The sequence below is a fragment of the Galendromus occidentalis genome, unplaced genomic scaffold (assembly GCF_000255335.2).
Source record: "Galendromus occidentalis unplaced genomic scaffold, Mocc_1.1 scf7180000077450, whole genome shotgun sequence".
In the NCBI taxonomy this organism is placed as follows: domain Eukaryota; kingdom Metazoa; phylum Arthropoda; class Arachnida; order Mesostigmata; family Phytoseiidae; genus Galendromus; species Galendromus occidentalis.
Genome location: NW_003805438.1, coordinates 782,917 through 808,710, shown reverse-complemented (window position 1 = coordinate 808,710; position 25,794 = coordinate 782,917). Strand labels below are relative to the sequence as shown.

At 51.4% G+C, this 25,794-nt stretch overlaps 5 protein-coding genes and 1 long non-coding RNA gene across 6 annotated transcripts; all 6 read right to left on the bottom strand.

Moving 5' to 3' along the window:
• Window positions 1–582: 582 nt before the first annotated feature.
• LOC100909360 (putative phosphoenolpyruvate synthase) lies at window positions 583–7,090 on the bottom strand. The gene is made up of 22 exons (XM_029111573.1): window positions 6,953–7,090; window positions 6,512–6,817; window positions 6,207–6,348; window positions 5,766–6,124; window positions 5,286–5,682; window positions 4,942–5,192; window positions 4,718–4,852; window positions 4,439–4,617; window positions 4,164–4,338; window positions 3,915–4,070; window positions 3,585–3,810; window positions 3,386–3,474; window positions 3,059–3,264; window positions 2,836–2,916; window positions 2,509–2,736; window positions 2,288–2,366; window positions 1,996–2,164; window positions 1,565–1,854; window positions 1,299–1,388; window positions 1,069–1,216; window positions 855–982; window positions 583–758 (listed from the first exon to the last, which is right to left on the bottom strand). The coding sequence occupies exons 2-22, from the start codon at window positions 6,704–6,706 to the stop codon at window positions 627–629; spliced, it is 3,855 nt and encodes a 1,284-aa protein (XP_028967406.1). The 5' UTR covers window positions 6,707–6,817; window positions 6,953–7,090; the 3' UTR covers window positions 583–626.
• Window positions 6,949–8,195, bottom strand: LOC114828246 (uncharacterized). The gene is made up of 3 exons (XM_029111563.1): window positions 8,022–8,195; window positions 7,428–7,587; window positions 6,949–7,199 (listed from the first exon to the last, which is right to left on the bottom strand). Exons 1-3 carry the CDS (start codon window positions 8,193–8,195, stop codon window positions 6,949–6,951), a joined length of 585 nt encoding a protein of 194 aa, XP_028967396.1.
• A 1,652-nt stretch (window positions 8,196–9,847) lies between these two features.
• Window positions 9,848–10,680, bottom strand: LOC100909216 (uncharacterized). Its single transcript, XR_145494.1, has 3 exons — window positions 10,410–10,680; window positions 10,195–10,238; window positions 9,848–10,117 (listed from the first exon to the last, which is right to left on the bottom strand). It is a non-coding gene; the product is annotated as an uncharacterized LOC100909216 (long non-coding RNA).
• Window positions 10,681–11,272: 592 nt separating this feature from the next.
• LOC100909074 (uncharacterized) lies at window positions 11,273–12,855 on the bottom strand. Its single transcript, XM_003743636.2, has 5 exons — window positions 12,811–12,855; window positions 12,614–12,722; window positions 12,352–12,517; window positions 12,014–12,222; window positions 11,273–11,907 (listed from the first exon to the last, which is right to left on the bottom strand). The coding sequence occupies exons 1-5, from the start codon at window positions 12,828–12,830 to the stop codon at window positions 11,542–11,544; spliced, it is 870 nt and encodes a 289-aa protein (XP_003743684.1). The 5' UTR covers window positions 12,831–12,855; the 3' UTR covers window positions 11,273–11,541.
• Window positions 12,856–17,399: 4,544 nt separating this feature from the next.
• On the bottom strand, window positions 17,400–17,915 carry LOC114828245 (uncharacterized). Its single transcript, XM_029111562.1, has one exon. It carries the CDS (start codon window positions 17,913–17,915, stop codon window positions 17,418–17,420), a length of 498 nt encoding a protein of 165 aa, XP_028967395.1. The 3' UTR covers window positions 17,400–17,417.
• Window positions 17,916–21,451: 3,536 nt separating this feature from the next.
• LOC100908788 (uncharacterized) lies at window positions 21,452–25,571 on the bottom strand. Its single transcript, XM_003743634.2, has 7 exons — window positions 25,502–25,571; window positions 23,389–23,593; window positions 22,867–22,988; window positions 22,551–22,757; window positions 22,227–22,458; window positions 21,958–22,117; window positions 21,452–21,858 (listed from the first exon to the last, which is right to left on the bottom strand). The coding sequence occupies exons 1-7, from the start codon at window positions 25,506–25,508 to the stop codon at window positions 21,709–21,711; spliced, it is 1,083 nt and encodes a 360-aa protein (XP_003743682.1). The 5' UTR covers window positions 25,509–25,571; the 3' UTR covers window positions 21,452–21,708.
• Between the last annotated feature and the right edge of the window lie 223 nt (window positions 25,572–25,794).

Sequence of the window (25,794 nt, the reverse complement as noted above, 5' to 3'; positions counted from 1 at the left end):
AAGGATGAGCAGGATGATTCTTGTTGAATGTATTGGTGGGACACAAATCATTCAGATTCATTCTTGGGGAGCTGTACTGTTCATAATGCCGGAGTTTCGAGCACCCATGTAGCGCATTGCTCGGACTCATTGGGGTAAGTGCTCCGGCCGCCAAATCTGTGTTCAATCAGGCAAGAGCCTGCACATTTGATCTCCCTCACGAATCACGACCCGGGGGCCGACGTCTCCCCTGCACGGAAATATCGCCGCGTTCTAGCATTCAAACTGATGCAGCGAGCGGGAGGAGAGGGGAAGGTATGATCTCCAGGAGCTTGGGACCCGACCGTTAACAGCGAAGGAATGGGTTCCGAGGTGAGGTCTGAGGAGAAATGCTCGGGCTCACTCAAGAGAACGGTACTCCTCCCTCTCACTTCTCAGGAGTAGTAGAGGGGAGTACTGACTTTCCCTTGGGAACTTTTCTAAGCAAGCGGTGTTGTCACCGGAAATACTTTGAATTCTCCCCAAATGAGTACGCGATTCAGTTTTTGAATCGAGGTGGACACAGGTTGACATGAGCTCGTGCTGGCGAAACAAAAACTCGGATGATGTTGATTTTTGTTTTATTCGCTCACTTCTCGTCGGTCCCGTCACAACTCACTCTCGAGCTCGACATAAGGAATGTCACTCGATAATTCTGGAGGATGATCACCATGATTCGGCCAACTTTGCGACACAGTCGAGTCGATTACCAAGCGGGAAATCGGATATCCCTCGACGTTCTATAGGAGAAAATACGTGAATAAAATCCTCTTCCCGTCACAACTGGAGATGTAGGTACCCGGTATTATGATTTAAGTCCTGTTTGTCTGCCTGACCTCCTCGTTTTCTTCGTGCACGGAGGTTTGAGCGCAACGTTGAACTCCCTGCATGAGTCTCTCGTGGAGTGGCGGTTCTTCGCCGCCGTGCGTTGCGGTTTTCCCACTGTTGTTCTTCGGGATCTCATCTGGAATTGGATAAGATGCTCCTAGTGCACTACGAGCATCGGATCCCTTAGAGCTGTCACGGCGGCACATGTCGCACACGGCCTACCTCTCGTTTGGAGTCCTTCTTCTTCTGAGCTCAGGAGATCTTCAGCAGAAACGAACACTTCATTCTCCTCCGAATATTTCGGTATCAGGACCTTCGTCACAGGCGACTCTTGGAGCGTGGAATGCGAGCTCGTCGAACTGATATCCGGCTTGAAGGAAAGCTCGCCAATCATTTCGTTGACTAGAGAGACTAGAGACTACTTCGCACCGTCGACCGTGGAGAACATTTACCTGGGCCGCGTTCTCAGGCACGATCTCGGCATCTTCTGCGTCCCCCGTGACTTTTTCGAGCGATAGAGAGATCTTCTCGGCAGCTTCTCCCTTTTTGTTTGGGAGAGAACATTTCAATCGTTTGCGGAACTGGAAAACTCAATGGCGAGCGTCTCGACCGTCGACACCGATCGGGGAGCGAGGGCAGGCTCACATCATGTTTCGACGCTCCAATATACCCCTAAATCGAGCAGCTCGAATGTCTTGAAGAGAAGTCAATCACTCACGGTTTCTATGCTCTCAGCGGAGTGGACAGGGGAACGAGTTGCACCAAGATCAGTGACAGCTCCCGATTTTCTCTCGAAAGAATCCGAGCGTCTTCTCGGCTTCAGTTTCGATACAGTAGCAGAATTCCCGTCGATCACCACCATGTCCCCGGACCGGAAAGTCTCGGTGGCGCCGATGACGCCGACTAGCGCCGGGAGCCCGAATTCCCTCGCAACTACGGCTCCGTGGGAGATTATGCCTCCGATTTCGGTGACGATTCCTGACAGCATCGGGAAGTACGGAGTCCAGCCTGGCGATGACCTCGGATTAATGGAACGCTCTTCCGTGTTTCCGACGGTCATATCACCGGGAACCCATGAAGATCCTCTATGGTTCCCAATTATTTCGAGTCTGCCTCGCCGACAGCGGCTATCCATGTTCCGGAACTTACCGGTATCGGTGCAATGCGTGATGAGTATTTCGCCGTTTTGGATGAGGTGAGCTTCCTTCTCAAAGTCATGGATCACTCTCGCCACTCCAGTGACCGTGCCTTCGCTGACAGTCATTCCCGAGGAAGATGTTTTGTTGGCAGTGTTCAGAAGATTTTCCATTTTTTTCTCCTGTGGACGGGAGGGCAAATCAACGTAGGGATTGGATTCGGACAAGCAGATCTCAGACGGAAATATTCATCACCCCAATGATATCTCGAAGCTCCACTGATGGATGAGGAAACGAGCTTGTACCGGCTGGGGAATGCCGCAAATTATGACGGGGAATTTCTCTCGGTTGATTTTCGGATGCAATCGCTCTCGCCGCCTAGCTCTGGAATACGGGAGCGAGGGTTTAGTTTCCAGGAAGACCTTATTTCCTGAAGAGCCACGCCGCAGGATGGTCCAGAATAACCCCTCAGGGAACAGTTCCCGAAAGGATGGCTACTTTTGGTCAATAGGATTATTGCACGCACTTAGAAACGAGATTAGAGTCATGCTGTTTTGCAAGGCGGTACATCTCATCTAAGGTGAGGTAGAAAATCAGTTCTTCCCGGGGCAATCTGTACTCTCCGCGCATTCGAGCAGCGATGATCAGAAGAGCCTTACGGATCTCGTGGATACACTTGACCACCGCAGATTTCATGGCTTCCCGCGCGAATACGGCTTTGCGGGCGCGTGGAACTGTGTACTCTAAAAGTTTTCTGCAAAGACACGAAGTTTTCAGCCTATTGATACATTTGCTCCTCCTCGGAAGAGCTCAGCATGATGGCTGAGTGTTCAATGTGGAATAGAGAACTCACTTGTTGACGAAGCCCGGACGGAGATTCACGACATCGGGCTCGACGCTCGCAGAATCCTTCGAGCCGTACGACTGGAGTATTCTACGAGCGAAACCAAGAAAAATATTTCACAGGTATTGGCTATATCTAAATACTTCCACAAGACCACGAAAGCGGCGATCAATGGGATGACCGGAGGTCTCTCCCCACGGAATCGCTCCTTTCGGGGCGCCGCTGGACGTACTTGATAAGCTGCACCGGGTCCATGTCCCACGGCTTGGATGCCAGATCGAATTCTTTATAGCAGCGGTGTCCATGTCTTCTCAAAAAGTCTCGGAAATGCTGTCCCGCTTCACCTTCATCCCCTTGGAGTTTGAGCAGGGCCTCCTCCGGGCTCGATTTCACGAAGGAATCTCCAATGTTGGACGACTTGATGCAGGAAGCGAGTTTCTACGAAAAATCAGGCTCGAATAAGCGACGGAGGGACCACATCCACCTACCACGGGCTGAAAATTTTGATACGGATAGAGCCCTTCAACCTGCAGGGCATGCAATAATATTGGGAACTTGCTCGAAGATTTTCGGGAATATCCGCGCTTTCCACTTCCAATTCGGAGCGCATGAGCTTCGAGAACAGCGACATCAGTTCACCGGCGGGGGCTTGAATGAGGGGAATCATTTCGGGAAAATATTACTCCGCTGATCGCACTCCCCTGGTTTGTAGAAAGTATTCCTTCGATCACTCCTCTCACAGACTCCTCACCGCTCACCTCTTTTCCCCACGATCCCCCTCAGAACGCGGATTGTGGCTCGCATCCAGCTCGACGCTGCAATGGTCGCCCCAGAGAGGTAGCCGAACGAATTCTTCATTTGGTGCAGCTGTTTTAAAAAGGAGATGACCATTTCACTTGATGTTGCACAGCTTGGCAGGTTGATGGAGAAATTTTCTGCCACTAGCTTCCCTTTGCGCAGAATTTCGTCTGTTTCGTAAGATATCTGGAATATCGGACGTTTTATTCAACTCCGTGGGATTCCGATTCGACTCCAATGACCCTTCAAGGATACAGAAGGGCAGAAAAGTCTCAGGGGATCGAACTCACGCCCAACGTCATCCGGGCCATTTTCATGACAGTATTTTTCGAGGCGAGCGACTCATGGAAGATCCCGAGTCGGAAAACTTCATGGCCATTCATATCTGTGCCGATCGTAGTCAGGGCCTGATCCTTGAGCTGCCTGTGTCCCAGACCGAAGAGGTTCTGGGAATGGATTTCAAACAAAATTATACCTCGTTCCGGAAGCTCTCCAATCGGATATTCTGGACGGGTCTATCGGTAGTTCGAAATACTTGCCTGAGATGCGTTAAGAAAGGCTTTTTTGCCGAATTGGTGGAAGAATTTGGGCGAGTAGAGACTGTAGTCCATCAGGTCGGGGAAATGTTTCCTAACGATTCGTAGCAGGAAAACGTCGAAGTTCATGGTCATGAGGTCGAGAGTCATTGGCGTAAGGCAGCCTGGCATCACTTCGCTGCAGAGAAAACAATGACCGTTGGATCGCGCATTGAGGGACCGGCACCCGGCTCATTATATAATGTGAAGCTCGATGAAGAGGAACGCTCGGAACTCACTCGAGGTTAGCTCTGCTCAAAACCTCTCGATTTGTCGGAACGCCGCAATCCAGATCGTGCGTCGTCTCGTACTCGGTCTCCGCGAATATCGAAGTTATTGGCCGGCTTTGTAGGAGGAAAAGTTGGTCGTCCTTCACCGCCCACTCGATGTCGCGCGGCCTATCGAAATGCGCTTCCACCTTTCAATTTTGGACGGATAGTTGAGAGCCCTGATCAGTCGGACTTCTCGATGGCAACAACAGGAGTATGGAATTGTTCTCGGCGGCGAGATTTTCTTACCTGAGCTCCGACCCGAGCGAGAGTCTCCACCGTGGAATCGCTCAGACAGAAGCTCCTAGATTGTTCCTCGTTCAGATATGCTTTAAGAACTCCCCCAGTGAAGCGCGGGAAAATCCCTCCGTCCTTCTTGCCGAGCTGAAATTTCAAATATCGAGGGCATTCGAACGATAAGTTGCAATTACCTCTGGCGTCGGTAGCGCGGGAGATCAGGAAGGATAACTAACCGTTTTCGAATCGAGGTGGATATCTTGATTTCCGTTGCGTTTCAACACGAAGGTGTCTGGGTCGACTTGTGCCGAAACGACAGATTCGCCTAAACCGTAGTTGGCGGTTATCGTGATCATGCCAGGATGTCCCGAAACCGGGTCGCAAGTGAACATCACGCCAGCTGCGTCAGGGTTGACCATTTCTTGTATGACCACCGCCATTCCGGCGCCTTCGAGTTTTTGGCCGTACTGGCGCTTATAGTTCAGAGCTGCGAGAGTGAACGGCAGAAAGAGCTCTTAAGGTTCTGTGCACTTCGGGAGCATCAACTACTGCGGGTTCAAATCGTCTCGACGCCACTCACCTGTAACCGAAAATTGTGAAGCCCAGCACTTGACGACGGCTTCGTAGATCTCGTCGAGCTCTTTGAGGTTCAGGAATGTGCTCATTTGACCGGCTGCGGACATCTCTTCAGAATCCTCGCCCACAGCTGACGAGCGAACAGCCACCGCTCGAATTTCGTTCAAGGGTCCAATCGTCTCCAAGATTTTCTGCTCTATCTGCAGTCTGAGTTCTTGAGGTAAGCAGAACTCCGATAGTTTCCTGACACATTCATCACTGGTCGACAAGTTTCCAGTCTCCGGATCAGCCGAGTCGCGGATATCCTCGGATAGCTTCTCCAAGACCTCGGTGACACATTTTTGCGAAGCGAATTTTTCGTATGCGCGGGTCGTCACAACCAGAGCCCTTGGGACGGTGAACTGGAAACGGAAAGCGCTCGAGTTCCCGTCCTCGAATAAGCAATGCAGTTTACAGCCCGAGAAACGGCATTTCAAATGCTCACCGTTCCGAGTTCTCCCGAGAGAGCGTAGAGCGCAGCCAACGACGATCCTTTTCCTCCACTCAGGGAGGCGTGACGACATCCTTCTTCGTCAATTGCGACGACCATCGCATCTGCATCGCAGAAGTCTTCCGGTGCCGGGGATTCGGAGCGTAAAACCTCGAACCGATTGACCTCCTCCTCAGGTACGAGATGTTCGTCGGGAAACCTCAGCGAGAGCACGCCGCAGTTGTAATCATTGCCTTTAATGCGCAACGATCCCCAGGAGACAGACACTCGCCAGGTGGAGTTCGCAGGCGCCTCCGATGACGCAACCGCGAGCCTCTGAGCTGTCGACCAGCTGCCTTCGAAGCTTTGGGGTCCTGAGAGGAGAAAAAGGAATGATTTCCAACCGCGTGAAGAGTCCAGAGCTCTCAACCTCCTGCACGCTTCTACTCTGCTGACCCGTTTTGAAGGTCGAGAGCACCCGGCTCCCTTTCGACGTGAGACGTCCTCCGGATATCCTCCGCATACGAACGCTGGGCGTGTAGCAGAAACCGTAGCACTTTTCGTTGGGCAGATCGACGATGTGGAATACAGCACCGTTCTGTTGGCATGGTGGGGATGGGTCATTAGCTCAGAAATATTTAATTTCCGTCGCGTTAAGTCATTTTCTCATTTGGATTAGCTTTTTTTTCAGTATCTTCTCTGGTCGATAAGGAATTCTTGATCCCTCCTTCGAGGTAACCTCGATGGGCGATGTCACTCACGGTGGCGTAGCCAAAATGATGATTCGCTCGGTTGAACAGCGACAAGTGATTCGAGGAGTTTGTCCTGGAGGCGCCTATATATCGTAGTTTCGTCCCGAATAGGACTTCCTCCGACTGCGTCCCGTTGACTTTGAGATCGCAGTAGAAAGTGCCGCCCTGCTCGTAACCGGCGAATAGCGAAGCTCTGCAAGCCATAGGATGGGTTTTCAAGAGAATTTCTGGAAGATATCTGGATCGTCCCTTCCTGGATAGCGTTCTCCTCTCGCCCTGGGAACTAAGCTTACGCTTCTCTACTCACCACCCCTGCTGAGTTAGAAAATCCCTTCAGTCCATTAAGCTCGATGAATAGGTGAGGAATATGATTCGAACCGTTCTATGTTTCGAAATACATATAGGAATCCTGCCCTCGACTTTCATTCAGCACCCAGTATCGGAACTCACCCCCTCATGTCCTCGCGGATTCGGCGGATCGGTTTGCCTGAGCTCTCATATCGCCGCGCGAATTTCGAAGGTCCGATGTCTCTCGGGAACTCGAAGGGCTTAGTGAACGCTGCGAATCTGGCCGCGATCCTGACGTGGACGTCTTGGAGACGGGTTTGGTCCACCATGAGTCCATTGAACGACAAACTCCATCGGCGGAGAGGAGCGTCGACCACGAGTCGCAACCCTCCCGCGCAGAAAGTGCTCCCTGAATAAGAATGCAACTTGCCGTCTCGTTACGCCAAAGCTGCTCGGGGAATCGTTCCCGGAAGATGTGGAATCACGAATGACATGTCCAAGTAGGAACTCTTGGGATCCTATTTTGCCGGGATGCTATTTTTTTTTTGGGATCCTATTTTTGTGGGTACCTATACGAGACAGGAACGAGCCGTGATCGCGATCGGCAGCCAGCGTGATGAACTTCCACGCTACCTACCTTTACTGTAATCCGCATGGTAAGTCTCCTTCGAGATCAGGATGGATCCGCGAATCTCTAGCACGATCCAAAAAACTGCCAACTGATGCGATGTCCTCTCGAAGAAGACAATCAATCTAGTTTTGTTGTCTGGTGAGCTGCCGTGGAAGAGGAGCCAATCCTGGAGACGAGGTGGGATTACCTTTATGCAATTTCTCATCGTCGACTCAATTTCGATGGCCGAATCCAGTCGGAACACGAAGTTCTCGGCCTCCCATGGGATCCAAGCTCGCTGGTCGATCGGAAAACCCCTCGAGATTTCTTCTCGGGATGGCTTCTCGCATCCGAACTCAATGGCAATCGAACCCCCCAGAGTCTCCTATTTCTGCCCCACTTACTACCTCTAGGCCGATGGAAAGCTTCACGATCAAGACTTTTAACGGTGGACATAGGCTCAGTGTCCCGTTGTGAGCGCGCGGAAGCGCTCAGCGGAAAGCACAGCGGACTGTCGCTTGGGAGAATTCTTCCGCGCTACGGCTGTCAGAATCATTTCCATAGGACGATAAACTCTGAGATGGATGAGCAAGGAGTGCGCTTGTTTTCGAGTAGACTGACCTGTATGGGGAAGTACTCCTTGAGCGGGCTTTCGCAGTCCCACTCTTTGAGCGGGAAAATCGCTCCGATCCGCTCCGGATCGTCGAGTCGGGCATTATTCTTCCGGTCGGGAAACTTCGGTCGAACGGACGCGAGACACGACTTCGCGAATCGTTTCAGACGCACATGTTGCATTGGGAGCGACGATCTTCGAAAGCTGTTCCGATTTTGAGCAGTGATTGAGGCAATTACACAGACAATAAGTCATTCGGTTCGTCTGTCAGTCACTCAGTCAGTCAGTCCGTCCGTCCGTCGGAGACTTATCGACACACCAACAGTCTCGCTCTCACTCGCTTTCGCGGTAAACTATGGCCGCCGCTCTAGAAGCTAAAGCGGACGTAACAAGCGTTTGTTCTCTCCACTGAAAAGCAATTCTGCGGGCTGGCAGCTATGTAGACGGTCTACCGACCGACCGAATGACTGACTCGCCCGCCCGCCGGTCACTCAGTCTGTCCATCGGTCAGGCTGGCAAGCGAACCTGCCAGCCACTTGCTTGGATTGTAGGTCGGCAGCGAAGCACTGCGTATTCGCTAGATCGGCCGGTCACGTCAACCGCCGCGCGCCTATCATTTGCTATGCATCGGATTAACGCTGAAGGTTCTTCGTTGGTCTTGAACTCGGAGTTCAGAATCATGTTCTTGAGATAAGCGCTCCCTCCCGATGAGCTCCTTTTTGTGTGCCTGCCTGTATCCCCGTTGCGGAAGTCCCTATCACTCTTCCGATTGGGCGCTCTCATTTATTTTTCGTAATCAATGCCCAGAGACGCACTGAAGCTAGGTCGATACTGATCTTCCGAAATTCCATTGCCGCCTGGGATTAAGCCGTTCCTCCACGATGCGTTATCAAAAGAATTGAGCGAACGCCCCAGTTAGCAATGCTATTGTGTTTCAAGCCGATTGTGGGATCGTCGCAGGAAATTTCTGCCTCTCGAGTCGTCTCCTCGAAAGTTCTCAAGTGTTTTGGAAACAATGGCTGTTCAGATTACAATAGAAGGGCTAAGGGAACGTGCGGCTGAACGGAGATGGGCAACCCATGAATGACTGATCGAATTCTTTCGAATTGTGAATCGGCTCGCGAGTCCGATTCGTTCGAGTAGGATAGCTCCTCCACCGTCCCTCGATCCGACCGGAACCGCACGAACTCTCATGCCTTCAGCTTCCGGAGGGGGTTCGGCGTTTTTCCACGAACTTTTCCGAACTCATGAGATTCTGTCGATGAATGCATGGAGGATATGCCCTGTTTCACCGGAGCAGTGAGATAAAGAGATCCGTCGTACGGAACTGAAAACCATTAGACCGGCCCGAAACTTCTGCCTTGTTTCGTGTCATTCTCTGTTCCACGATTTGCGTCAATCTCGCAGCTTTCGTCTCCGGTGACGCGTTCGCCTGGAAATCTCTTCAGCTGTGGTATTCGAATTACCGGTATCTTTTGTTCAATCATTTTCCACGTCCGCAGTGCAGCCGCAACAAAAAAGGGGCAGCTATGTAGCTGTTGAGATCTTTCGAATCCCAATTGATCCCCACAACGCCCTGAGTCCCCTCAAGAATTATCGACCGGCCTTGGAAATCGACCTCCCCGATGACTGTGGCGTCACCGAGGCGCGTGACCACATGTTCGCGCGCGTTAATCGCTCGGCAACGACGTTGGTTCTTCAAATCAGATCCGGAATCGGCAAGGACCGACAAGCGGGGCTCGAGAGATCTCATGACAGCTCTGGGGACTAGAGGTATTCCCGAGGAACCAATCCTGAGTCTCGTCTCCCTTATTAATTATCTTTTTTCAACCAGAACATGAGTCAGTTTATTGAATAATGGAGGCGAATCTCGTGGTCTATGACGAGAGGGATGCCCGTTACCGGATCCCTGCCAGGAGGTCGCATCAAGGGTCTCGGCCGAGACCCGGCAGGAGTTGATGAACATGCGGCTCCTGCCTCACGGAGTCCTCCGGGAGACTCTGTGCAGCCAGAATCCCAGGACGATGACGACAATGATGAGATTACTCACTCCCAGATATATGTGCAAATCGGTCGAGGCGTGTACATGAGGACGATTTTCGTCCTGGAAAAGAGACGTTATCAACAAGCCCGTGAAGCATACGAGAAACGATGGCGGATGTCGAGCGGAGCGTATCTCACCGCATGGCCGCCGTCATTCTCCTTCGCTCCCCGAGCGATGTTCACTGCAATGAGATTGGGAATGATATGACTCCGTTTTTGCTCTCAGGAACTTCGACGCAACATGTTCCGTAGATCGTTGGCGACTGCTCGACCTACGGCGCTGTACCAGCACCGAATCTGAGGAAATTCCCCAAGCACGCCACACTGCACCAATTCTCGGGTCGGAGTCTCACATGAGGCGACGATGAGGACGAGAAATTCGCTCACGAGTCTTTGGAGAGTTTCTCCAGCCATTCCTCCTGAAATCCCAAACAGCCTCCCGCGAAAGACTCCAGTGACCTTTTGCAACGGGGATCAAGGCAAATCTCGCTACCCAATCACGGTTCACCAATCCCTTCCGTCAAAGAGACGCCGAACGATCTCCTTGTCGTTATTCACGAAGCTTGGCGCGGTCTCGGGCATTGGACCGATGTGGCACACGTTACAACGAGAAATTCTGAACTCATGAGCTTTTAAGAATGCGATTTTTGATTCGGCAAGGCGAGCGTCGGCTGACTCACTGGTGCCGTCATCTCGAATGATTCGGTTTTCGAGATTTTCGAGGATGACAAGAGGGAAGACAATACTCCTTTGCACGGGGGTGATGGCGAAGATCGATATTGAGATAATTTTGTCAACTTCGACATGAAGCTCACGGGATTGTATCCATAAAACTCATCTTGGGACTTTATTTCATAACTTCACAAACGAATTAATCCCTCTAAGAGTCATATATACCGTATGATAAGCATGTACATATCTGACACGGAATTCGAAATTCCAGAGTCGATTGTGACGCTTCCGCGAAGCTCCGGGAAAAATTTTGAATATGAAAATGATAAAATGCGTTCATGTGTCGCTGTATTCCATCGTTGAGTCACCGGCCGATCGTTACATCAGTAGTGCTGCTTTGCGAGCACTTCATCTTGTCGGGAGGGTAATTCAAAATGCATTCGCAGATGGGGGAAAAAACAATTCCAATGGCGGAGTACATTCTTCACAGCTTCAAGAAAACAGAGGGTGTTTATCATGATTCCGTTTAGCACCATGATCAAATGCTTCTGAAGCATTTGACCGTGGTTCTGCATCCTCGTTAATAAATATCATCGTCCCCCGACTCCCGACCGGGGTCTGGGCGCCGTGATGGTGAGGCTCCAAGAGGGATAAGGTCCTTCATATTTGTACTTCAATGGCGAGAAAACGGTGAATTTCTCTCAGACTCCGAAATTCCCCAGCATTTGACCAGCGAGAAGAACCCGAACACACAGGAGCATGATTTTGGCACCGACAGTCGAGTTCATGAGAACCATAGGATACTGCAGAAACTTAGGTTTCGTCATCGGATATCTCGATGATTTCCTCGCGGGGCTCTTTCCGAAGCGTTTCTCCTGCACTTTCCTCGACGTCCGCATCAACATTGTCTCCCACCGATTCGATCTCGTGTCTTTTCGCTAAAGGTTCTCCCAAAGTGGTTAGTCGCTTCGGGATGACCCGCCTCGGCGCTTGGGTGCGTACGAATTCCTCGGCTTCGTCCTCATCTGAGGAGCTCAACTCAATGATGTCGGCGGATCTTTTGATCCCTGCTGCCTCAGGGTCCGCAGAAGCCCGGTCGGATATCTCCATCGCCTCGATTCCGTTCGGAACGATCTCTCCATTCGTCGCATTCGACGGACCGGCAGACTGGTCTGGTACCTGGGGTAAATTGATCAGTTCATCAGATGCCGGGACAGAATTCGAAACCTTTTCCTTAAGTAAGCGTCGGGAGATCGTACGACGCTCGCAGGGCATGGTCTCTCACCTCGACGCGAGGACGTTCCCTGTCTTGACCGTAACGTTGGATGATCTCATCACAATCGACATCTTCGCTATTCTCGCTCTCGGAGGACTCAGTGTCCAGGTAACTTTCGTCCACTTCCGATTCTCGGCTCGAATCCTCCTCCTTCTCGGCCGCTGTCCCGTCTGGACCGCCCGAGTTCGTGGTGTCGCCATTTCCAGTTCCATTCGCGGCTGAAACTCGAAGGAGACTCATAAGAGAGAGTTTCTGATCATTTGCGAGATGGCGTCGACTGCTGTCCGTACCCTCGAACACGCGACTCGGACTCCTGCTCCTCATTCTTCCCTGTGAATGATACTCACAAGCTGAATCAGTGTCTCGATCGTGCCCACTCGAGGTTCCGGCACCGTTGACTTGTCCGTCTGCGAAGCTGTTGATCAAAGCTTCAACTTTCCGTTTCCCTTCGATCGCCTGCTCCTCTAATCGCTTTTTAAGATCCACGTCTTCCTGTGCGGGATCTGGATGGTCCTGGTAGGGGGAGGGAGGGAGGTTGCTCGGTCAGGCCTCAGTGCTGGTGGAATGAGGGTCACGGCGGCAATTCTGGCACGAAAATCGAACCCTTACCGATTCGGTAATTTCTATCTCGAGAGATTCCATGTTTCGCTTCGTTTCCTTGATGCGTCGTTCTCTGATCTGACCGATGATCTCTTTGAAAACCACCTGGGCCACACTCCTGGAGAGATTCGAAGGAGCATCATCATATATATGTTCGGAAGGAGCTCCTCTGCCGTGCAGAGATGGGTCAGGGCACTCGATCTAACCTCTTCTTCTCGTCGGTCATGCCGAGATCGTCCTGTTCGCTTATTCTTTTGACCACGGTGAGAACATCGGGGAAGTCCGGCGTCATTCCGCGCTTCATGCAGCGTTTCGCCATCTTCGCGGTGGCTCTATTTATCTCAGGGTACTGAGTGCCCCGAACGACTATCGGACGCTCTAAGTCGGCGAGCGCGTCTAAGCGATTTCCTTCGAGCTGAAAGGAATCAGCGATATTGAACGACTGCCCGGAGATTTGGAAATTCATTTTCAGAAGTCTACATCTTCAACTGGATGATGTATTGATCCGATAAACTCTCCGGATAGTCACGATTTACAATCCTACCTGCTGGATCTTCTTGTAAAGGTTGACGGCGCGTTTCTGTAGTCTGTCCAAGTATTCATAGTTGGATTCGACTTGGGGATCATCGTCTTCCGATTCTTCTCGAGCTTGAACCGCTCGAATTTTATTCATGTTGCTCTCCAGACTCAGATACAGGCGTTCGATGATTGTCTCCGATGATCGTCTGGCATTGATTCTCCGTCTCTGCAAGGCGAGGAGCCTTTCGCGTTGTTCCTGCGGAGGGATTCAGAAAAATTATCCGTCTGGCACCGGAGCCTGCGGGACCAAAGTCGAGTTCAGGTATCGGTCCTCATCGGATATTATACCGGAAGTTTCATCTAGATTCAATTCACGACGAGACTTACCGGTGTTTTCGGGATGTTTAGCCGCATGTTATCAATGACTTCACGAACGTGCGCTTTGGCTTTCGAAGGTCGTTCCTGACAGCGATGCACCGCGAGTTTCACGGTGTTCCGAAATCCAACTGACAGCAGATATGCTTCATCCGTGCGTTCAGGTTTATTCAACTCGACGAAAATTTCTCGGAGTTTCCGCAAGGCTGGATCTTCCGGAAGTTCAGAAATTGCCTTCAAGAATTTTTCAACGGCTTCTTCGGTTTTTTGCCGAGCCACCTCTGACTCATCAGCGCTACTCGACGGAGCCTCGGCGTTGCCAGGATCTGGCTCGGGACCTTCCCGGCGCGATTCTCCGAGGCCCACTCCTGTCAAGATTTCGGGTGTGGACGTCATCGTGCTAATGTCCCCTCTCAGAGGCGTCGGAGTTTGCTGGGGCGACTCTTTGAGCAGGATATTTTCTTCCCGCTTCCCACCAGCGACAGTCACGACAGAACAGACAGGGCTGATCTTCCGGAGCGCTTCAACGCCGAGTGATCTCGCTTGGGGACGGCAACACAGCTGAGGGGGAATCCCCGTGATTTGGAACTCGGTCAGATTTATCCGCGGGCGAATCGGAGCCTTCGACTTCGAACACAGGGGAAAGACACGACAGCGCGAAATCCATCGAGTGTTTCGAATTTTATTTATTTTTCCTGGAAGCAGACGATGTCTCCGGGGACACACACAACAAAACAATGAGTTCGTGAACTCACGAAAGGCAGAAGACGGGCGTCCTCGCGAGCTTAAGAGCTGAAAGATACCTAACAGAGTACCGGAGGTTATGCCCATTTATTTATTCCTGCGATGGTCCCGAAATCGAAGGCAGGAAATCGCTATCTGTACATTGGGACGATGATGCTCATGATCTTTGGCTGCCTTTCATCGAGATGAGGGATTCCCGCGCGCCATTAGTAAGGACAAGGCAATACGATGACGCGACTGTTGTCCATCTTTTGTCTCTCCTTTTCAATCCCCGTGGAATGGATGGGGAAAATCCCAAGGCAACAGCACAATCGTGTCGTTGTCTATATCGTGAAGTTGCCCGTTCTCCGGTTCGCGTCAGCTTGCATGGAAAGGTCGAACCCTCTGACAGCTATCCGTGAGCCTCGGAATACTCGGAGTCCTGAGAGCCGCGATTCCCCTGCCTCACTTTCTCGGAAACGCCTGGCGGCCAGAATCCTCTGGTGTCAGGGCAGGATCGGCGCCCTGAACAACGAGACATGAGAACTTTCGAAGGGCTCGTCGAGGGCACTTGACCTCGGCGGCTGATCAGGAGACAAGGATGCTGTCGATCGAGCTCGTTGGACCTTCTCATGGATGGATGGATCTACAGCTCGCTCCACCGGTCATATTGCGACGCTCGAGTGCGCATTCACGAGCCCTGATCTGCTCAATCTTCTCGCGGTATTCATGATGGAACACTCCCGCGAGAAACCAGCAGATTTTCGTTCACTCGGCTGTTCAACATGACGCGAAGAGCGGACAACCAAGCCACAGAGAGTATAATTGAAGCTGGGAATCATTCACGGCGTTTTTCCCGAAATTTCATGGCAGTTTTCACTCCCCCATTGACTTCCTATGGAGGATCGCCTGAAAATACCGTGGAAATTCACGGCTTTCGGCGCGATCGCGCCAAATTCCCAGCCCCGGGCGTAATATTCGAAGCCTGGCAGAGACTTTCTCTACGACTTGTGAGAAACTCTGACTTTTGAGGAATATACATATTCGTGAGCGGATGGTGTATCATATTTCATATTGTGATGGCAAAACCTCATCCAGGGAAACTCCGGCAATGATAGAAGTTTTAAACGGAAGAAACGGAATGACATCATTATCTTGTCGTGTCATTGCGAGGAAGGGCTCCCTGGATTCCAGGATCGAGATGATCCTTCTCATCCGTATTGAAGGTCCCCGTCTCTAGCTGCCGGGGAGATATGTCCCTCCGTTGCGTTGAGCTTCAGTTTATTGGCAAAGATCACCAAAGGAGTGGCTCGGCTCGAGACCCACGATTGTGACGAGGAATCATCCTGAGGCTCCTTTCAGACAGAGATGTTGTTGACACTTTCTTCCTCATCCTTCGCGTTCAGAGACCCGGAACATTCATTATACCGTCGTTTGTCTCCTCGCTCATCGGACCTTGTATCTCCGTGCTGACCCACGAAAGGCGAGGCGTGTGCTTGCGCCCGGGCGGCTGCGAGTGATCGCAAGATCTAGGAAGTCCGGTATGGATTCGGATTGAGCTATGACTCCCTAGCGAGACGGGAGAGTCCAGTGGATGGATGCTAGAGCGAAAAACTCTCCCATCCAAGCGAACGACCAAGAATTGGTTTTTTCGCCACGAGGAAGCTTAGCTCAGATCATCGATTCCAGAGACTGTTGAATCTTCCCACGGAATTTACCTGATCGATCACAAGCTTCTCGAGGTCGATGATTGAATCGAAGGTGCATTATGGTCGTAGCCTCCGGATCGCGAGCTGGGTCATTCTTCCAGCGACCGTATACTCCGAACGCGGGACTGAATTTTCTGCGGCGGAATGTCCACAAAAATTCCTCCCGGAAAATTCATTTGGCATTGTTTGCCGTAGATTCGATAGTGTGGTCGACGGTTCCGACTGGATAAGGGAGCCGACATGATGGGCGGTGGGTTCAATTGAGTCTCTCTACTGGAAGGGTGCGAGCATCGCAGTGCTCATCGCATCGGATTCAAGTAATTGGGCTGCTAGCACATACCCTAACGGTTCAAGTGCCACCGACCGGAAAATTCCGGCTCTAGCTCCGTGATGATTAAAAACACGAGGTCCACCGCCTCGATACGACATTCTAGCGGAAACTACTGCTGTAGCACTTTTGGAGAGCCTAGAGGCGCTCCTCGTAGAAGGTGATTCGGGATCAAGGGAAAAGTGGTGTTGGAGGCGGAATGACAGATTCCAGCTGTTGATTGAAGGGCGGAGTTCCGGCTCTGGATCGGATTGACTCACATAATTCCTCTCAGCATCGGGAGAGTTCTCGCGCCTCTAATAGGTTCCTCAGGGCAGAGGCGCGAGTACATAGGGGGCTGCAGGGCCTCCTCTGGTGTCTATAGACGGCACGGGAGGGAATCACGCGCGCTAGCAGATAATGACGACAGCTCACCTCGTTACCGCTGATCGACGGCCCCGCATCCCTTATCGGCTTATTGCGATACAGTGAGGGAAGCCGCATGTGATCGGACAGTCGCGCTTCCCCTCCAAGAAGAATCGCTTCCGGGAATCTGATCCCTCAAGAGTGGAAGCGAGAGCTAGAGACTCGGAGATTGAAGAGGGTCTGAAACGAAATTCGAGCACGTCTCCGACTACCTCGTGGGGTCATTTGACCTTTTCTTAGGTTCTCTGACAACGATTGCTGCCGACAAAACTTCCGATCGACAGTCCTCGCTCCTGTTCGTTTCGTCTCGGGGGTTCCAACGAGGGTGTCTGTCGCTCGCGGCGAGCCCGTCCCCATGGAGATTCCCTAAGGAAAGAAATATGGCCCGGGAGAGCTCCGAAAAACACGTGTACAGTGAGTCGGACCCCGTTACTAGAAGTCCCTCGATCTCTAAACTACGAGCGCGGGTTGGACATGGAAACTCATCGATCGTCAGCATCAGCGAATTCTAGGGTTTCCAGGAGGATCAATCTACTCCGGGTCGTTGTGTCAAAGGGCAACGCTACGAAGCCGATCTCGTCAACGAAGATTACCTATCGTCAATCAATATTGAATAAACGGTTCGACTCGGTATGTTCAAATGTTTCAAGTCTTATTTATAGCGCATGGACAAGACGTCTTCGGAAACGTTGCGAGGTGTCGATGCTTCGACCAGCAACTACTATGGCTGAAGGGTATTGTTAGATCACAGGGTTCAAATGGTGACCTCCTCGTTGACGAAGCCGAAGTCAAGTGAGCATACATATTGGGAGCCGTATCCGGTTTCTGCGTTGGTTGAAGTTTTCGATGACGACGTCGAAGACGACGAGGCTTCTTCGACCGGGCCATGGAATTCGAGATCTGTTTCTACGCCAAGATCGGGCAGCGTCAAGCCGAGGTCGTTGCAATCTTCGCTGAGCGATTGTTCTTCCGTAGGCATGATTTCCGAATGGTTGGGCCTCCTCGCGGATTTCCGATGTTTCGGGTACTTTGAACGTTTTTTCGGTGGATCTGGTCGCGGCTCGTTCAGGTTATCGTCACGGTATATACCCATCCCGGTCATCTCGTACCGTTTCACTCCGGCTTCGTACGGGTTGTGGCGATTTTCACCTGGCCGACGTCCATGCCTTGGAACCGGGCGGATTTCCAGCTGGCCTTCACTCCGCAACTTCTCCAACAATCTATCCACAGCTGCACACCGCCGTCTGGCCATTGAATCTTTGGAGTTTTCTGTTTGCAACTGACACAAACACCAGCCACCGAATGAAGAATGAATTTTATCTGAGCAGAAAGCTTAGACGAAGTTAATCGCTAAATCATGAGCCTTTTTATGATGATCGATGATCATTGGAAAAGTCGCACTGCTCGAAAAATCGAGATATCCTCACTAAATCCCCTGGGAGGATCCGAAAGACGTCAGATAATTCCTCATCACTGGCTGTTTGACCACGATCTACCAGGAAATTTTTCATGGCCTAGAACAGTTCCGCTCAGCTCATCGGAGAAGAGACTCTCGCAAGTCACTAAGTGCTTGATTTGCAACTGAAGACATGGCGAATTTCAGACCAGTCGTCTGTACGCGCCCGAGTAAATATTATTGATCAGGCAAAGGAAGGAAGAAGCTCTGTCAGGAATGATATCCGCGCCGGGCTTCGATATCGACACTGCTTCCGGTCAGGTCGAGAGAATCGCATCGCGTCAAGAGACGGAGTACAGAGATGACTTCCGCATATCTCGCTCCCGGGGGGTCGGTGCGGTGGTCTGTAAGGGAGCTCGAGGAAAGATTCATGTTGGCATCGGGCCGGCTGCAGCATAGCGCCAAGTTAGGAAAGGGGGACCTGGTCCAAATCAAGGATACTGATTGTGAGGTACGACTGTGCATCATCGATGAGCCGTCACGAATTCTTCACTCGTGGCCGTGGGGTGACATCGGGTTTGCAGGAGAAACCATCGACCGAGCAAGTATCGTTCCTGAGGATCTATTCTTCTCGGAGCTGAAGGTGCGAGGAATCGAGATTTTCTCGAGAGCTGAAGCTCAATCATGTGACCGAAACCATGAGATGAACTTCCAGCCCGCGCAGATTTGGTCTTACACCGATCGACGCAAGAAGCGCTCCTCTAAATGCTCCAAGGCTCCTGCCGAGGATGCGTTTCCGCGAACAGGCTCCGAGGGCGAGGATTTGGGAGCTCTGGGGCAACGTTTGGCAGACCCGAGATGGACAGCCTCATGGAGTTGTTATCAGGACAGAAAAATTCTGTTTTTGGGGAAAACGATCATTTACTATTTTTTGAGCTAGATAGTTGAAAATAACGAAGTCTCTTCAGGTTCGAAAACTATCCCCTCACATCGACGATCCTCCCGCATCTGCTACGAATTTAGCGAAGAGAGCGCCGAGGGCGCAGGACCGGGCAAAATCCGATCCGGAGTCTTCCGGAATAGTCTGTATATAATTATGATGATGTAAACACTTACGAGATAGTCTGGCTACCGGTGAGCAGATGTATCATTCTGTGTAAAATAAATTTTCTCTGATTAAACGGGAGACACAAGTCGCTCCGGGTGGTTGAACACTTCCGATACTTCCTAAAATCACTTTCAATACTAATGGTCACCGATCAGAATCTTAAAGGATAAAATTGAGGGCTCTATCAGCGCTCACTGACCACAGGGATTCCATCTTCGTTCGTCATGTCTTCATCGGCCAACGTGAAATCGCGTTTCAATTCCCCTGCGGCATCTAACACAACGAGATCGGCGGAAGCATCATTCAAAATCCTAAAAATATGTTTCGGTCCCTTCCTTCTCATTTGCATGCAGTGAAGGCGTTCGAGCAGACAACATCGTTCGTTTAATGGCTGGAATACCGAAAGGGTCCGCCGCAGGATATGTTCAATCTCGACGAGATTTCCTTCGAGCTTCTCGACACACTGAAGGATTCTACAAGTGAAATCAACCAACAGTTCCAGACGGTCGAGGTCTGCGGCGCAGTACGGTTGGATTTCGAGCAGTGTTCGTAATTCCCCCGCAAATTGCACACACCATAGCAGACATGCCGAGACCAGCTCTCGATCGGGGAATAGAAAGAAGCCTTGTTGCTCAAGTGAGTCTTCTACTCTCCGGATATTTTTCACGCTCGCCCAGTCTCGCTGTCTGAGGAATTCGAGAGCGAAAACCGAAATCTTCTTCGAGTACTCTCTCCTCAAGAGAGCGTCGCTGAAAAGATAGCTGTCGCCGGCGTACAGACGCGTGATAGCCAGAGCCTGGATCCGTAGCTCTTTGGCACGCATGGCTTCGATCTCCTGCACGGTTCGGAAACCTTGGATCCTCGGTTCGAGACAGAGTATATCGTTCGATAGTCGACTCTTATAAGTCCCACCCGATTCGTGATAGGAAAGCGCGATTCTCCAAAGCGATTTACCGCGCGCAACGTTGCCGACAATGACCTCATGGGCTCCGAGAACCTCATATATCTGAGCCCAGCTCTCTAGCGTGGCCTGCTGTCGTTCTAGAATCTCAGATGCGAGGCGATCATGTCCATTACAAGCTGCTATCAATAGGTAGTCTACGTAAAATTCGCTAGCAGCGTGTTTGTCATAGTCGAAGAACTTTTCTAAAACGTGCACCATACGCTCGTAGCTACGACAGGCCGCATACTGAATCGGTAGGGGAGGGGCTGGATAGCTCCAAAAGTCGCGGGACTTCGTGTTCACATCAAGGTCCATGGTGGAGTTCGAATCGACGTTTAAATCCAAACACAGCTCTACGATGTCGGTTTCACCGAGAATGCAGGCAAGCCACATCGCGCGAAGACGCAGTTCGGGATGAGAGAATCGCAAGAGCTCGGCAGCAAATAGACGTCGACTTACACCGAGTTGAGTGTTCGACATCAAGTTCCGGAAGCATTCCAGATCGGGTTTCGCCTGCAAACTCAATAACTGCTCGATCTTGGGCAGTGTGCGTGGTTTGGCTGATCTACACGCAGCACGCAGCGCAGTTTCTTGGCATTCCGAGCCGTCTCCCATATTGGAGAGAACTTCTTGAGTGTAGACTCCCAGATTATTTAGAGCGTGCGCGAGCTCTTCACCGAGGCTGCCTCCGTCAGATCTGCTGTCCTCCATCAGCCGACGGTGAAGCTCTTCTAGGCCTTGCTGATTAAAGTACTTGATGCTTATGTCCTCCATGACCGCCGTTCGGATGGGGTTCCGGCGCGCACTGATCTCTTGAGGATCATACGGTTCTCACAGGGCTTTCGTTATTCTTGTTGAGCGATCTCATTGTCAAGGGAACGACATGCTGACTATCGTCTGCATTCGGAGTGTGCGCGTTGCTCGCACATGAACGCCGCATGTCCGAGGTTTCAGCATCTCGTCGAAGGCACATTCGATCAAAAAGTGGAATGATACAAGTGTGCATAGCTGATCGCCCCGAATCTCAACCGCGATGGAGGAGCATTGCGGTTTCGGGACAGAGGTCCTCATCTAGCATGATAATTCGAGGCAATCATCGAAGGGAGCGTACGGGTTTTCAGAGAGATGCCTTGCATTCAAGGGGGGAGATGATTATCCGCCTCTTTCTCACTCCTCTGTCCGAATCGTAAGGGAATGTGGATCCAAGCTGATAGCGCACTTTTCCCGAGGTCCGAAAACGAAAGGTCCTGGAGAGGTTCGGAGGAGATATGAGGTTCGGTCGGCTATTTTTCAGTTTTGAAGCCATAGAATGATTCGCGAACTCGGTAAACTCTTTGGAACTTCATTCACTTTAGTTTATTCCGGATACGATATCTCAACAGGACAAAGACATTCGGCTATTTTCAATAGATGGGGTGGATAGAGAGTGCAATAATTATCAACAGTGATCTGAGCGGGTTCAGCGATTAGGCTGCCCCTGCTTCCCGAGGCAAGTATAGCACAGAATTGAGCCACACTCAGAATCTTGACTATACAGTATGTGGCAACTGATGGCAAGCTAGATGTCGAAATTCGTTCATCGAGGACGGCTCCCCTGGCTAATTGTCGCAACCCGCATCGGGTGATTGCTGCTTCGTGCTGTTGTAAATAAAGCCCTTCAGGAGTTCGACTTCGTCGCGGAGCTTGTTCACGTGAAGTTCTCGTAGCTTGTTCTCGGAGGCTAAGAGTGCTCTCAGGTTCCGGATCTCCTGAAGTACGAAAAAGTATCAAAATAGAGAGTCATGACCGAATTAATTTCCAAAGGTTGTGAAGGGAAGAGCGACCTCCTAATTCTCGATGATACGCACCACGAACGCTTTCTCTAGTTGCGCCTTCGTAGTCGCGAGCACGTCTTCCAATTTTTCCACTCGACTCCTCAGGGGCATATCCTCGCTGTTGATTTTCTGCGCGAAAACTTCTGGCAAGAAACTATAGCCATCGACGACGTCCAGCTGCTGCTGCTCGAGTCTGTCAAAAAATGTGGCGAGGCATCGAAACTTGTTCTCCCGGAGAGTCGTTAACTTTTCCATTTTCGATTCTTGGTCATCATCGCTGAAGTAATTATACGGCCTCTTACGCAATGCGAGCTTTCTCGAGCTGCTCCAAGGTTTCGTCTGATAGTCTGCCGTTGACACCTGGGGTCTCAGGTCGACTCCATGAGGGGCTGACGAGAGAGGACTTCCTGAGGAAGCTCGGAGTTTCTTTAAGTTTGTCGTCTGAGAAACTGAGGCTTTCTTCAGATGTCAGGACAGCTGCCGAGCCTCGCCGTGATACGTTCAATGCCTCTCGCCGCAGGGTTTCATGAGGTGCTGCAAAGCGATTCCTCTCCCCTGTTAGTATCGTCTCGTCTCGGAGGAGAAGGGAAAAATATACAATTGCCGTAATTCATCGGAGGACACACTTTCGGGAGTCGATGAGCTGTTCCACGAGTCTCGACGCTTCAGAGGAACGTCGGCCATTTTCTGATAGCGCATTTTCACGGGCGGGAGGATGAGCCGTTTCTCGAGCTCTTCCATTTTCAGCGCTTCTCTCTCCTCCGGAGTGCTCTTGATCATGCAGTCTGCCTCGTGGAAACTTTGATCTTGACGCCGTATGACGACCTTGCAGCCTGTAAATGTTACGAAGTCAGAGTTCGAGCGGGATTTTACTGCGAGCGGGATGTGGACGGTATTTCCAATCGGACTCGGGATTTAGATATAGTTTTCTATTGCCGACACCTCGGGGACAAAATATCGGTCGGAAGGGACACTTCTCCGTGTGTTCTTTCAGGAACGAGATCACTAGCTCGGGAGACTTGGTCCAGGTGTCAAGCTTCAGAGCACAACCGTCACCACCGCACCTGGAATTTCGGTTGTCTGGACTCTAATCCTCGAGTTTTCATAAAATCGAATGCTTGCGCGATTCAAGAGATACAGATGCTGCCCGAAGCCACCGCGATCTCTATTCGAATACACTCCGGACGCCGTTCAAGAATCCTGCCTCGAATAACTATTCGGGTTCGCTCCGTTAACAGCGATACTCTCTCACAGATGTTCGGGTCGACCGAGCGCTACGGATGACCATGGACAATTTCACTCAAAGCTTCGGCAAGCTTCGACGGATTCGGATCGGTTCTTTTTTTACACCACGAAAGCAGCACAGAAACAGCTAACGTTTACCGAGGTCAAATTATTCGCTCGAAGCTGATCGCTTATCACCGTGACTGGGGAAAGAATCGCAATTGTAGGATCGCTGCTTACCTCAGGGAAATTTTGTGTTCCCGACTGAATGCTGGGTCGCTGAAGTTTCTGACTAAGCATTCAACACAGCACAAGCACTCGTCGATCGCGCTGACGTCGACAACATACGAAACAATCCAAAGACTGTCTCTCACGGCACTGCAGTTATAACAAGCGAAGAGATGAGCTGGATCCACGCTCCCAGGTTTGCACACTGGGCCCATACCTGTCCGGGAGAAACACAGAGCATGATGAGCTCCCCCGCTTTGAACGACATTCCGGTCGTTCATAGAAACACTACAGTTAGCACCTCGAAACAGCCTGAAGACTATGTCATATGAACTCATCACGTAAATTATCTGCGATGCGCTAACGAAGCGGCACCCTATCACCGACCGGTGGCGCTTCGGCCGGTTCGCTGACGAGCCTCATGGTATTTCCAGAATGTCCTCTCGCGAAATCTCCCTCCCTTTCCATAAGACCCGAAGACGGAGACGGACCAAAGGCTTCGGTCGGAACTCTCCCTGAGAGAATCCGTTCGGACCGGATCTCTCTTCGGGGAAACATCCACAAGGGGGAATTATTCCCAACGGACACATGTGGTGAAAATAGCCGGCCTTCACAAGCTGTCACGAAAATGTTCCGCTCACGTCAAGTGAAGCGACGGAGCCTGGACCGGCAGATGTTTTCGCGACTTATTCTCTCGATGCTGTCTCAAGTGTCCGGTCTCCGTTAGAGAGAGGCAACCCGCTCTGTTACGGTGTCCAGAGTCCACTTGATCGCGTTCGATCGGCTCCAGGCCCAACGACGGGCGGAGGTTACGTACTTGCCGTTCTCAGCGGATGGGCACTGATCATCTCCCAGAGGTTTCTTCCGTGCATCGAATATTTACAGAGTGCAAACGCCTCGCAGTCTTTACACATAGTGTTGTCGAGCTGTATTAGGCGCGGCGGCCAAGACACCGCCGAGTGGAAACGCGCGATAGATCGATCGAGTAGATGGGCACTCAAGACAGCCCACATTGTTCTCTGGGCTGAGCGTGGAAAGATGCAGTCGGAGCGTCGTCGATACCGGTCATCACAGCAATTCGCACCCAATAATTAGCATATTAATCGCTCGGTTCGATCGCGACGTCGGCGTCGGTGGTGCATGGAAGGCTTTTGATTAGGCGGAGGCAGAGCTCGTCATCGTGTTCGATCATCCCTCCGATTATGTCTCGAGGCTTCGCTACCGGAACTTGCGTAAGTCACGGAGTGGTCGATTGGCATTCTCGCCTTGACGCGGGTCTGACATCGAGACTATCGCTGGCGCGGGAGGGATTTATCGATTTCTCCCATAAAGTCAACATTCCTTACACAAATCATCGCAGAATATTCAGCTCTATCGACCGCGATGGTGGTCGCCGATTGTTCTGAGAGTACCGAGAAAAACTCAAAGGAGCATCGACCTAATTTGGCGCACCTCTCCGGCCTGATAGTGAGTGTCTCGGAGAATCTAATCGCGAACTTGAGGACGAGGGGAGGGAACTCCGAGAATCTTCGCGAATCGTGGGTCTGGATCGGGCTCACGAAAACTGCTATCTCATTCACGGGATAATTTCTCAACGGATGGAGGGAGCGAATCAGGCATTATCCTTTTACTGCAGACTCAACTCATTGGATCGCCTACCCATCTCGAATTGGACAGGCTACAGAAAACTCACGAGTGCTCTCCTACCGCTGTGACCTTGGCTGCCGGACCACGAGCAGCACAGTTCGACAAACGAAACCTTCTACCACTGAAGTAACGGGCGTCTGTATCAGTCAGTACTTGCGGCGCTACTGCGGCAAGAGCGACTGCTGGCGCAGAGAGTGGACGAATGTTACCGCCCTAGAAGATGTCGCCGATATCGAGTCGATGGTCGGAACCGAATCAAGCAGCCGGTAGTGAGCGAATTTCTGTTCCGCTCACGTAGCTGGTAGCTCCCATTCGCTAAAGCTAGTTCTGTTGACAAGTCGGACCGCGAACGGATAAATCCTCTTAACGACTAGTCGATAGCATCGGAACGAGCAGCTCACGCCATCATGCTCCGAAACTCTGTACCTAGTTTCTTATCTACCGTGAGGCTCGTCTGAATTCTCCCATTGGTACTGACCTGTCATCGTATACGTTTTCGGTGTCTCGCAGGCGGACCAAGAACTATGAGCGAGTGTATGTGAATGGCAGCGAACGCCGTGCGCCAAGCTCCAGGCGTCAACTAGCGACAGCTTTACTGATAAAAAGTGGCAGCCTTAATCCGACCTCTCAAATGAGGCTTTCCCATACAGAGCGGTCAGAATGAGTACCGGCCATTCAGGGCGAAAGACAGTCCTGTGTTTGTAGAAGACTTCTCCGAATCGAGGCGAAGCACGGTGAGACAACGCCTCGCGAACAAACACTTCGCTTGGG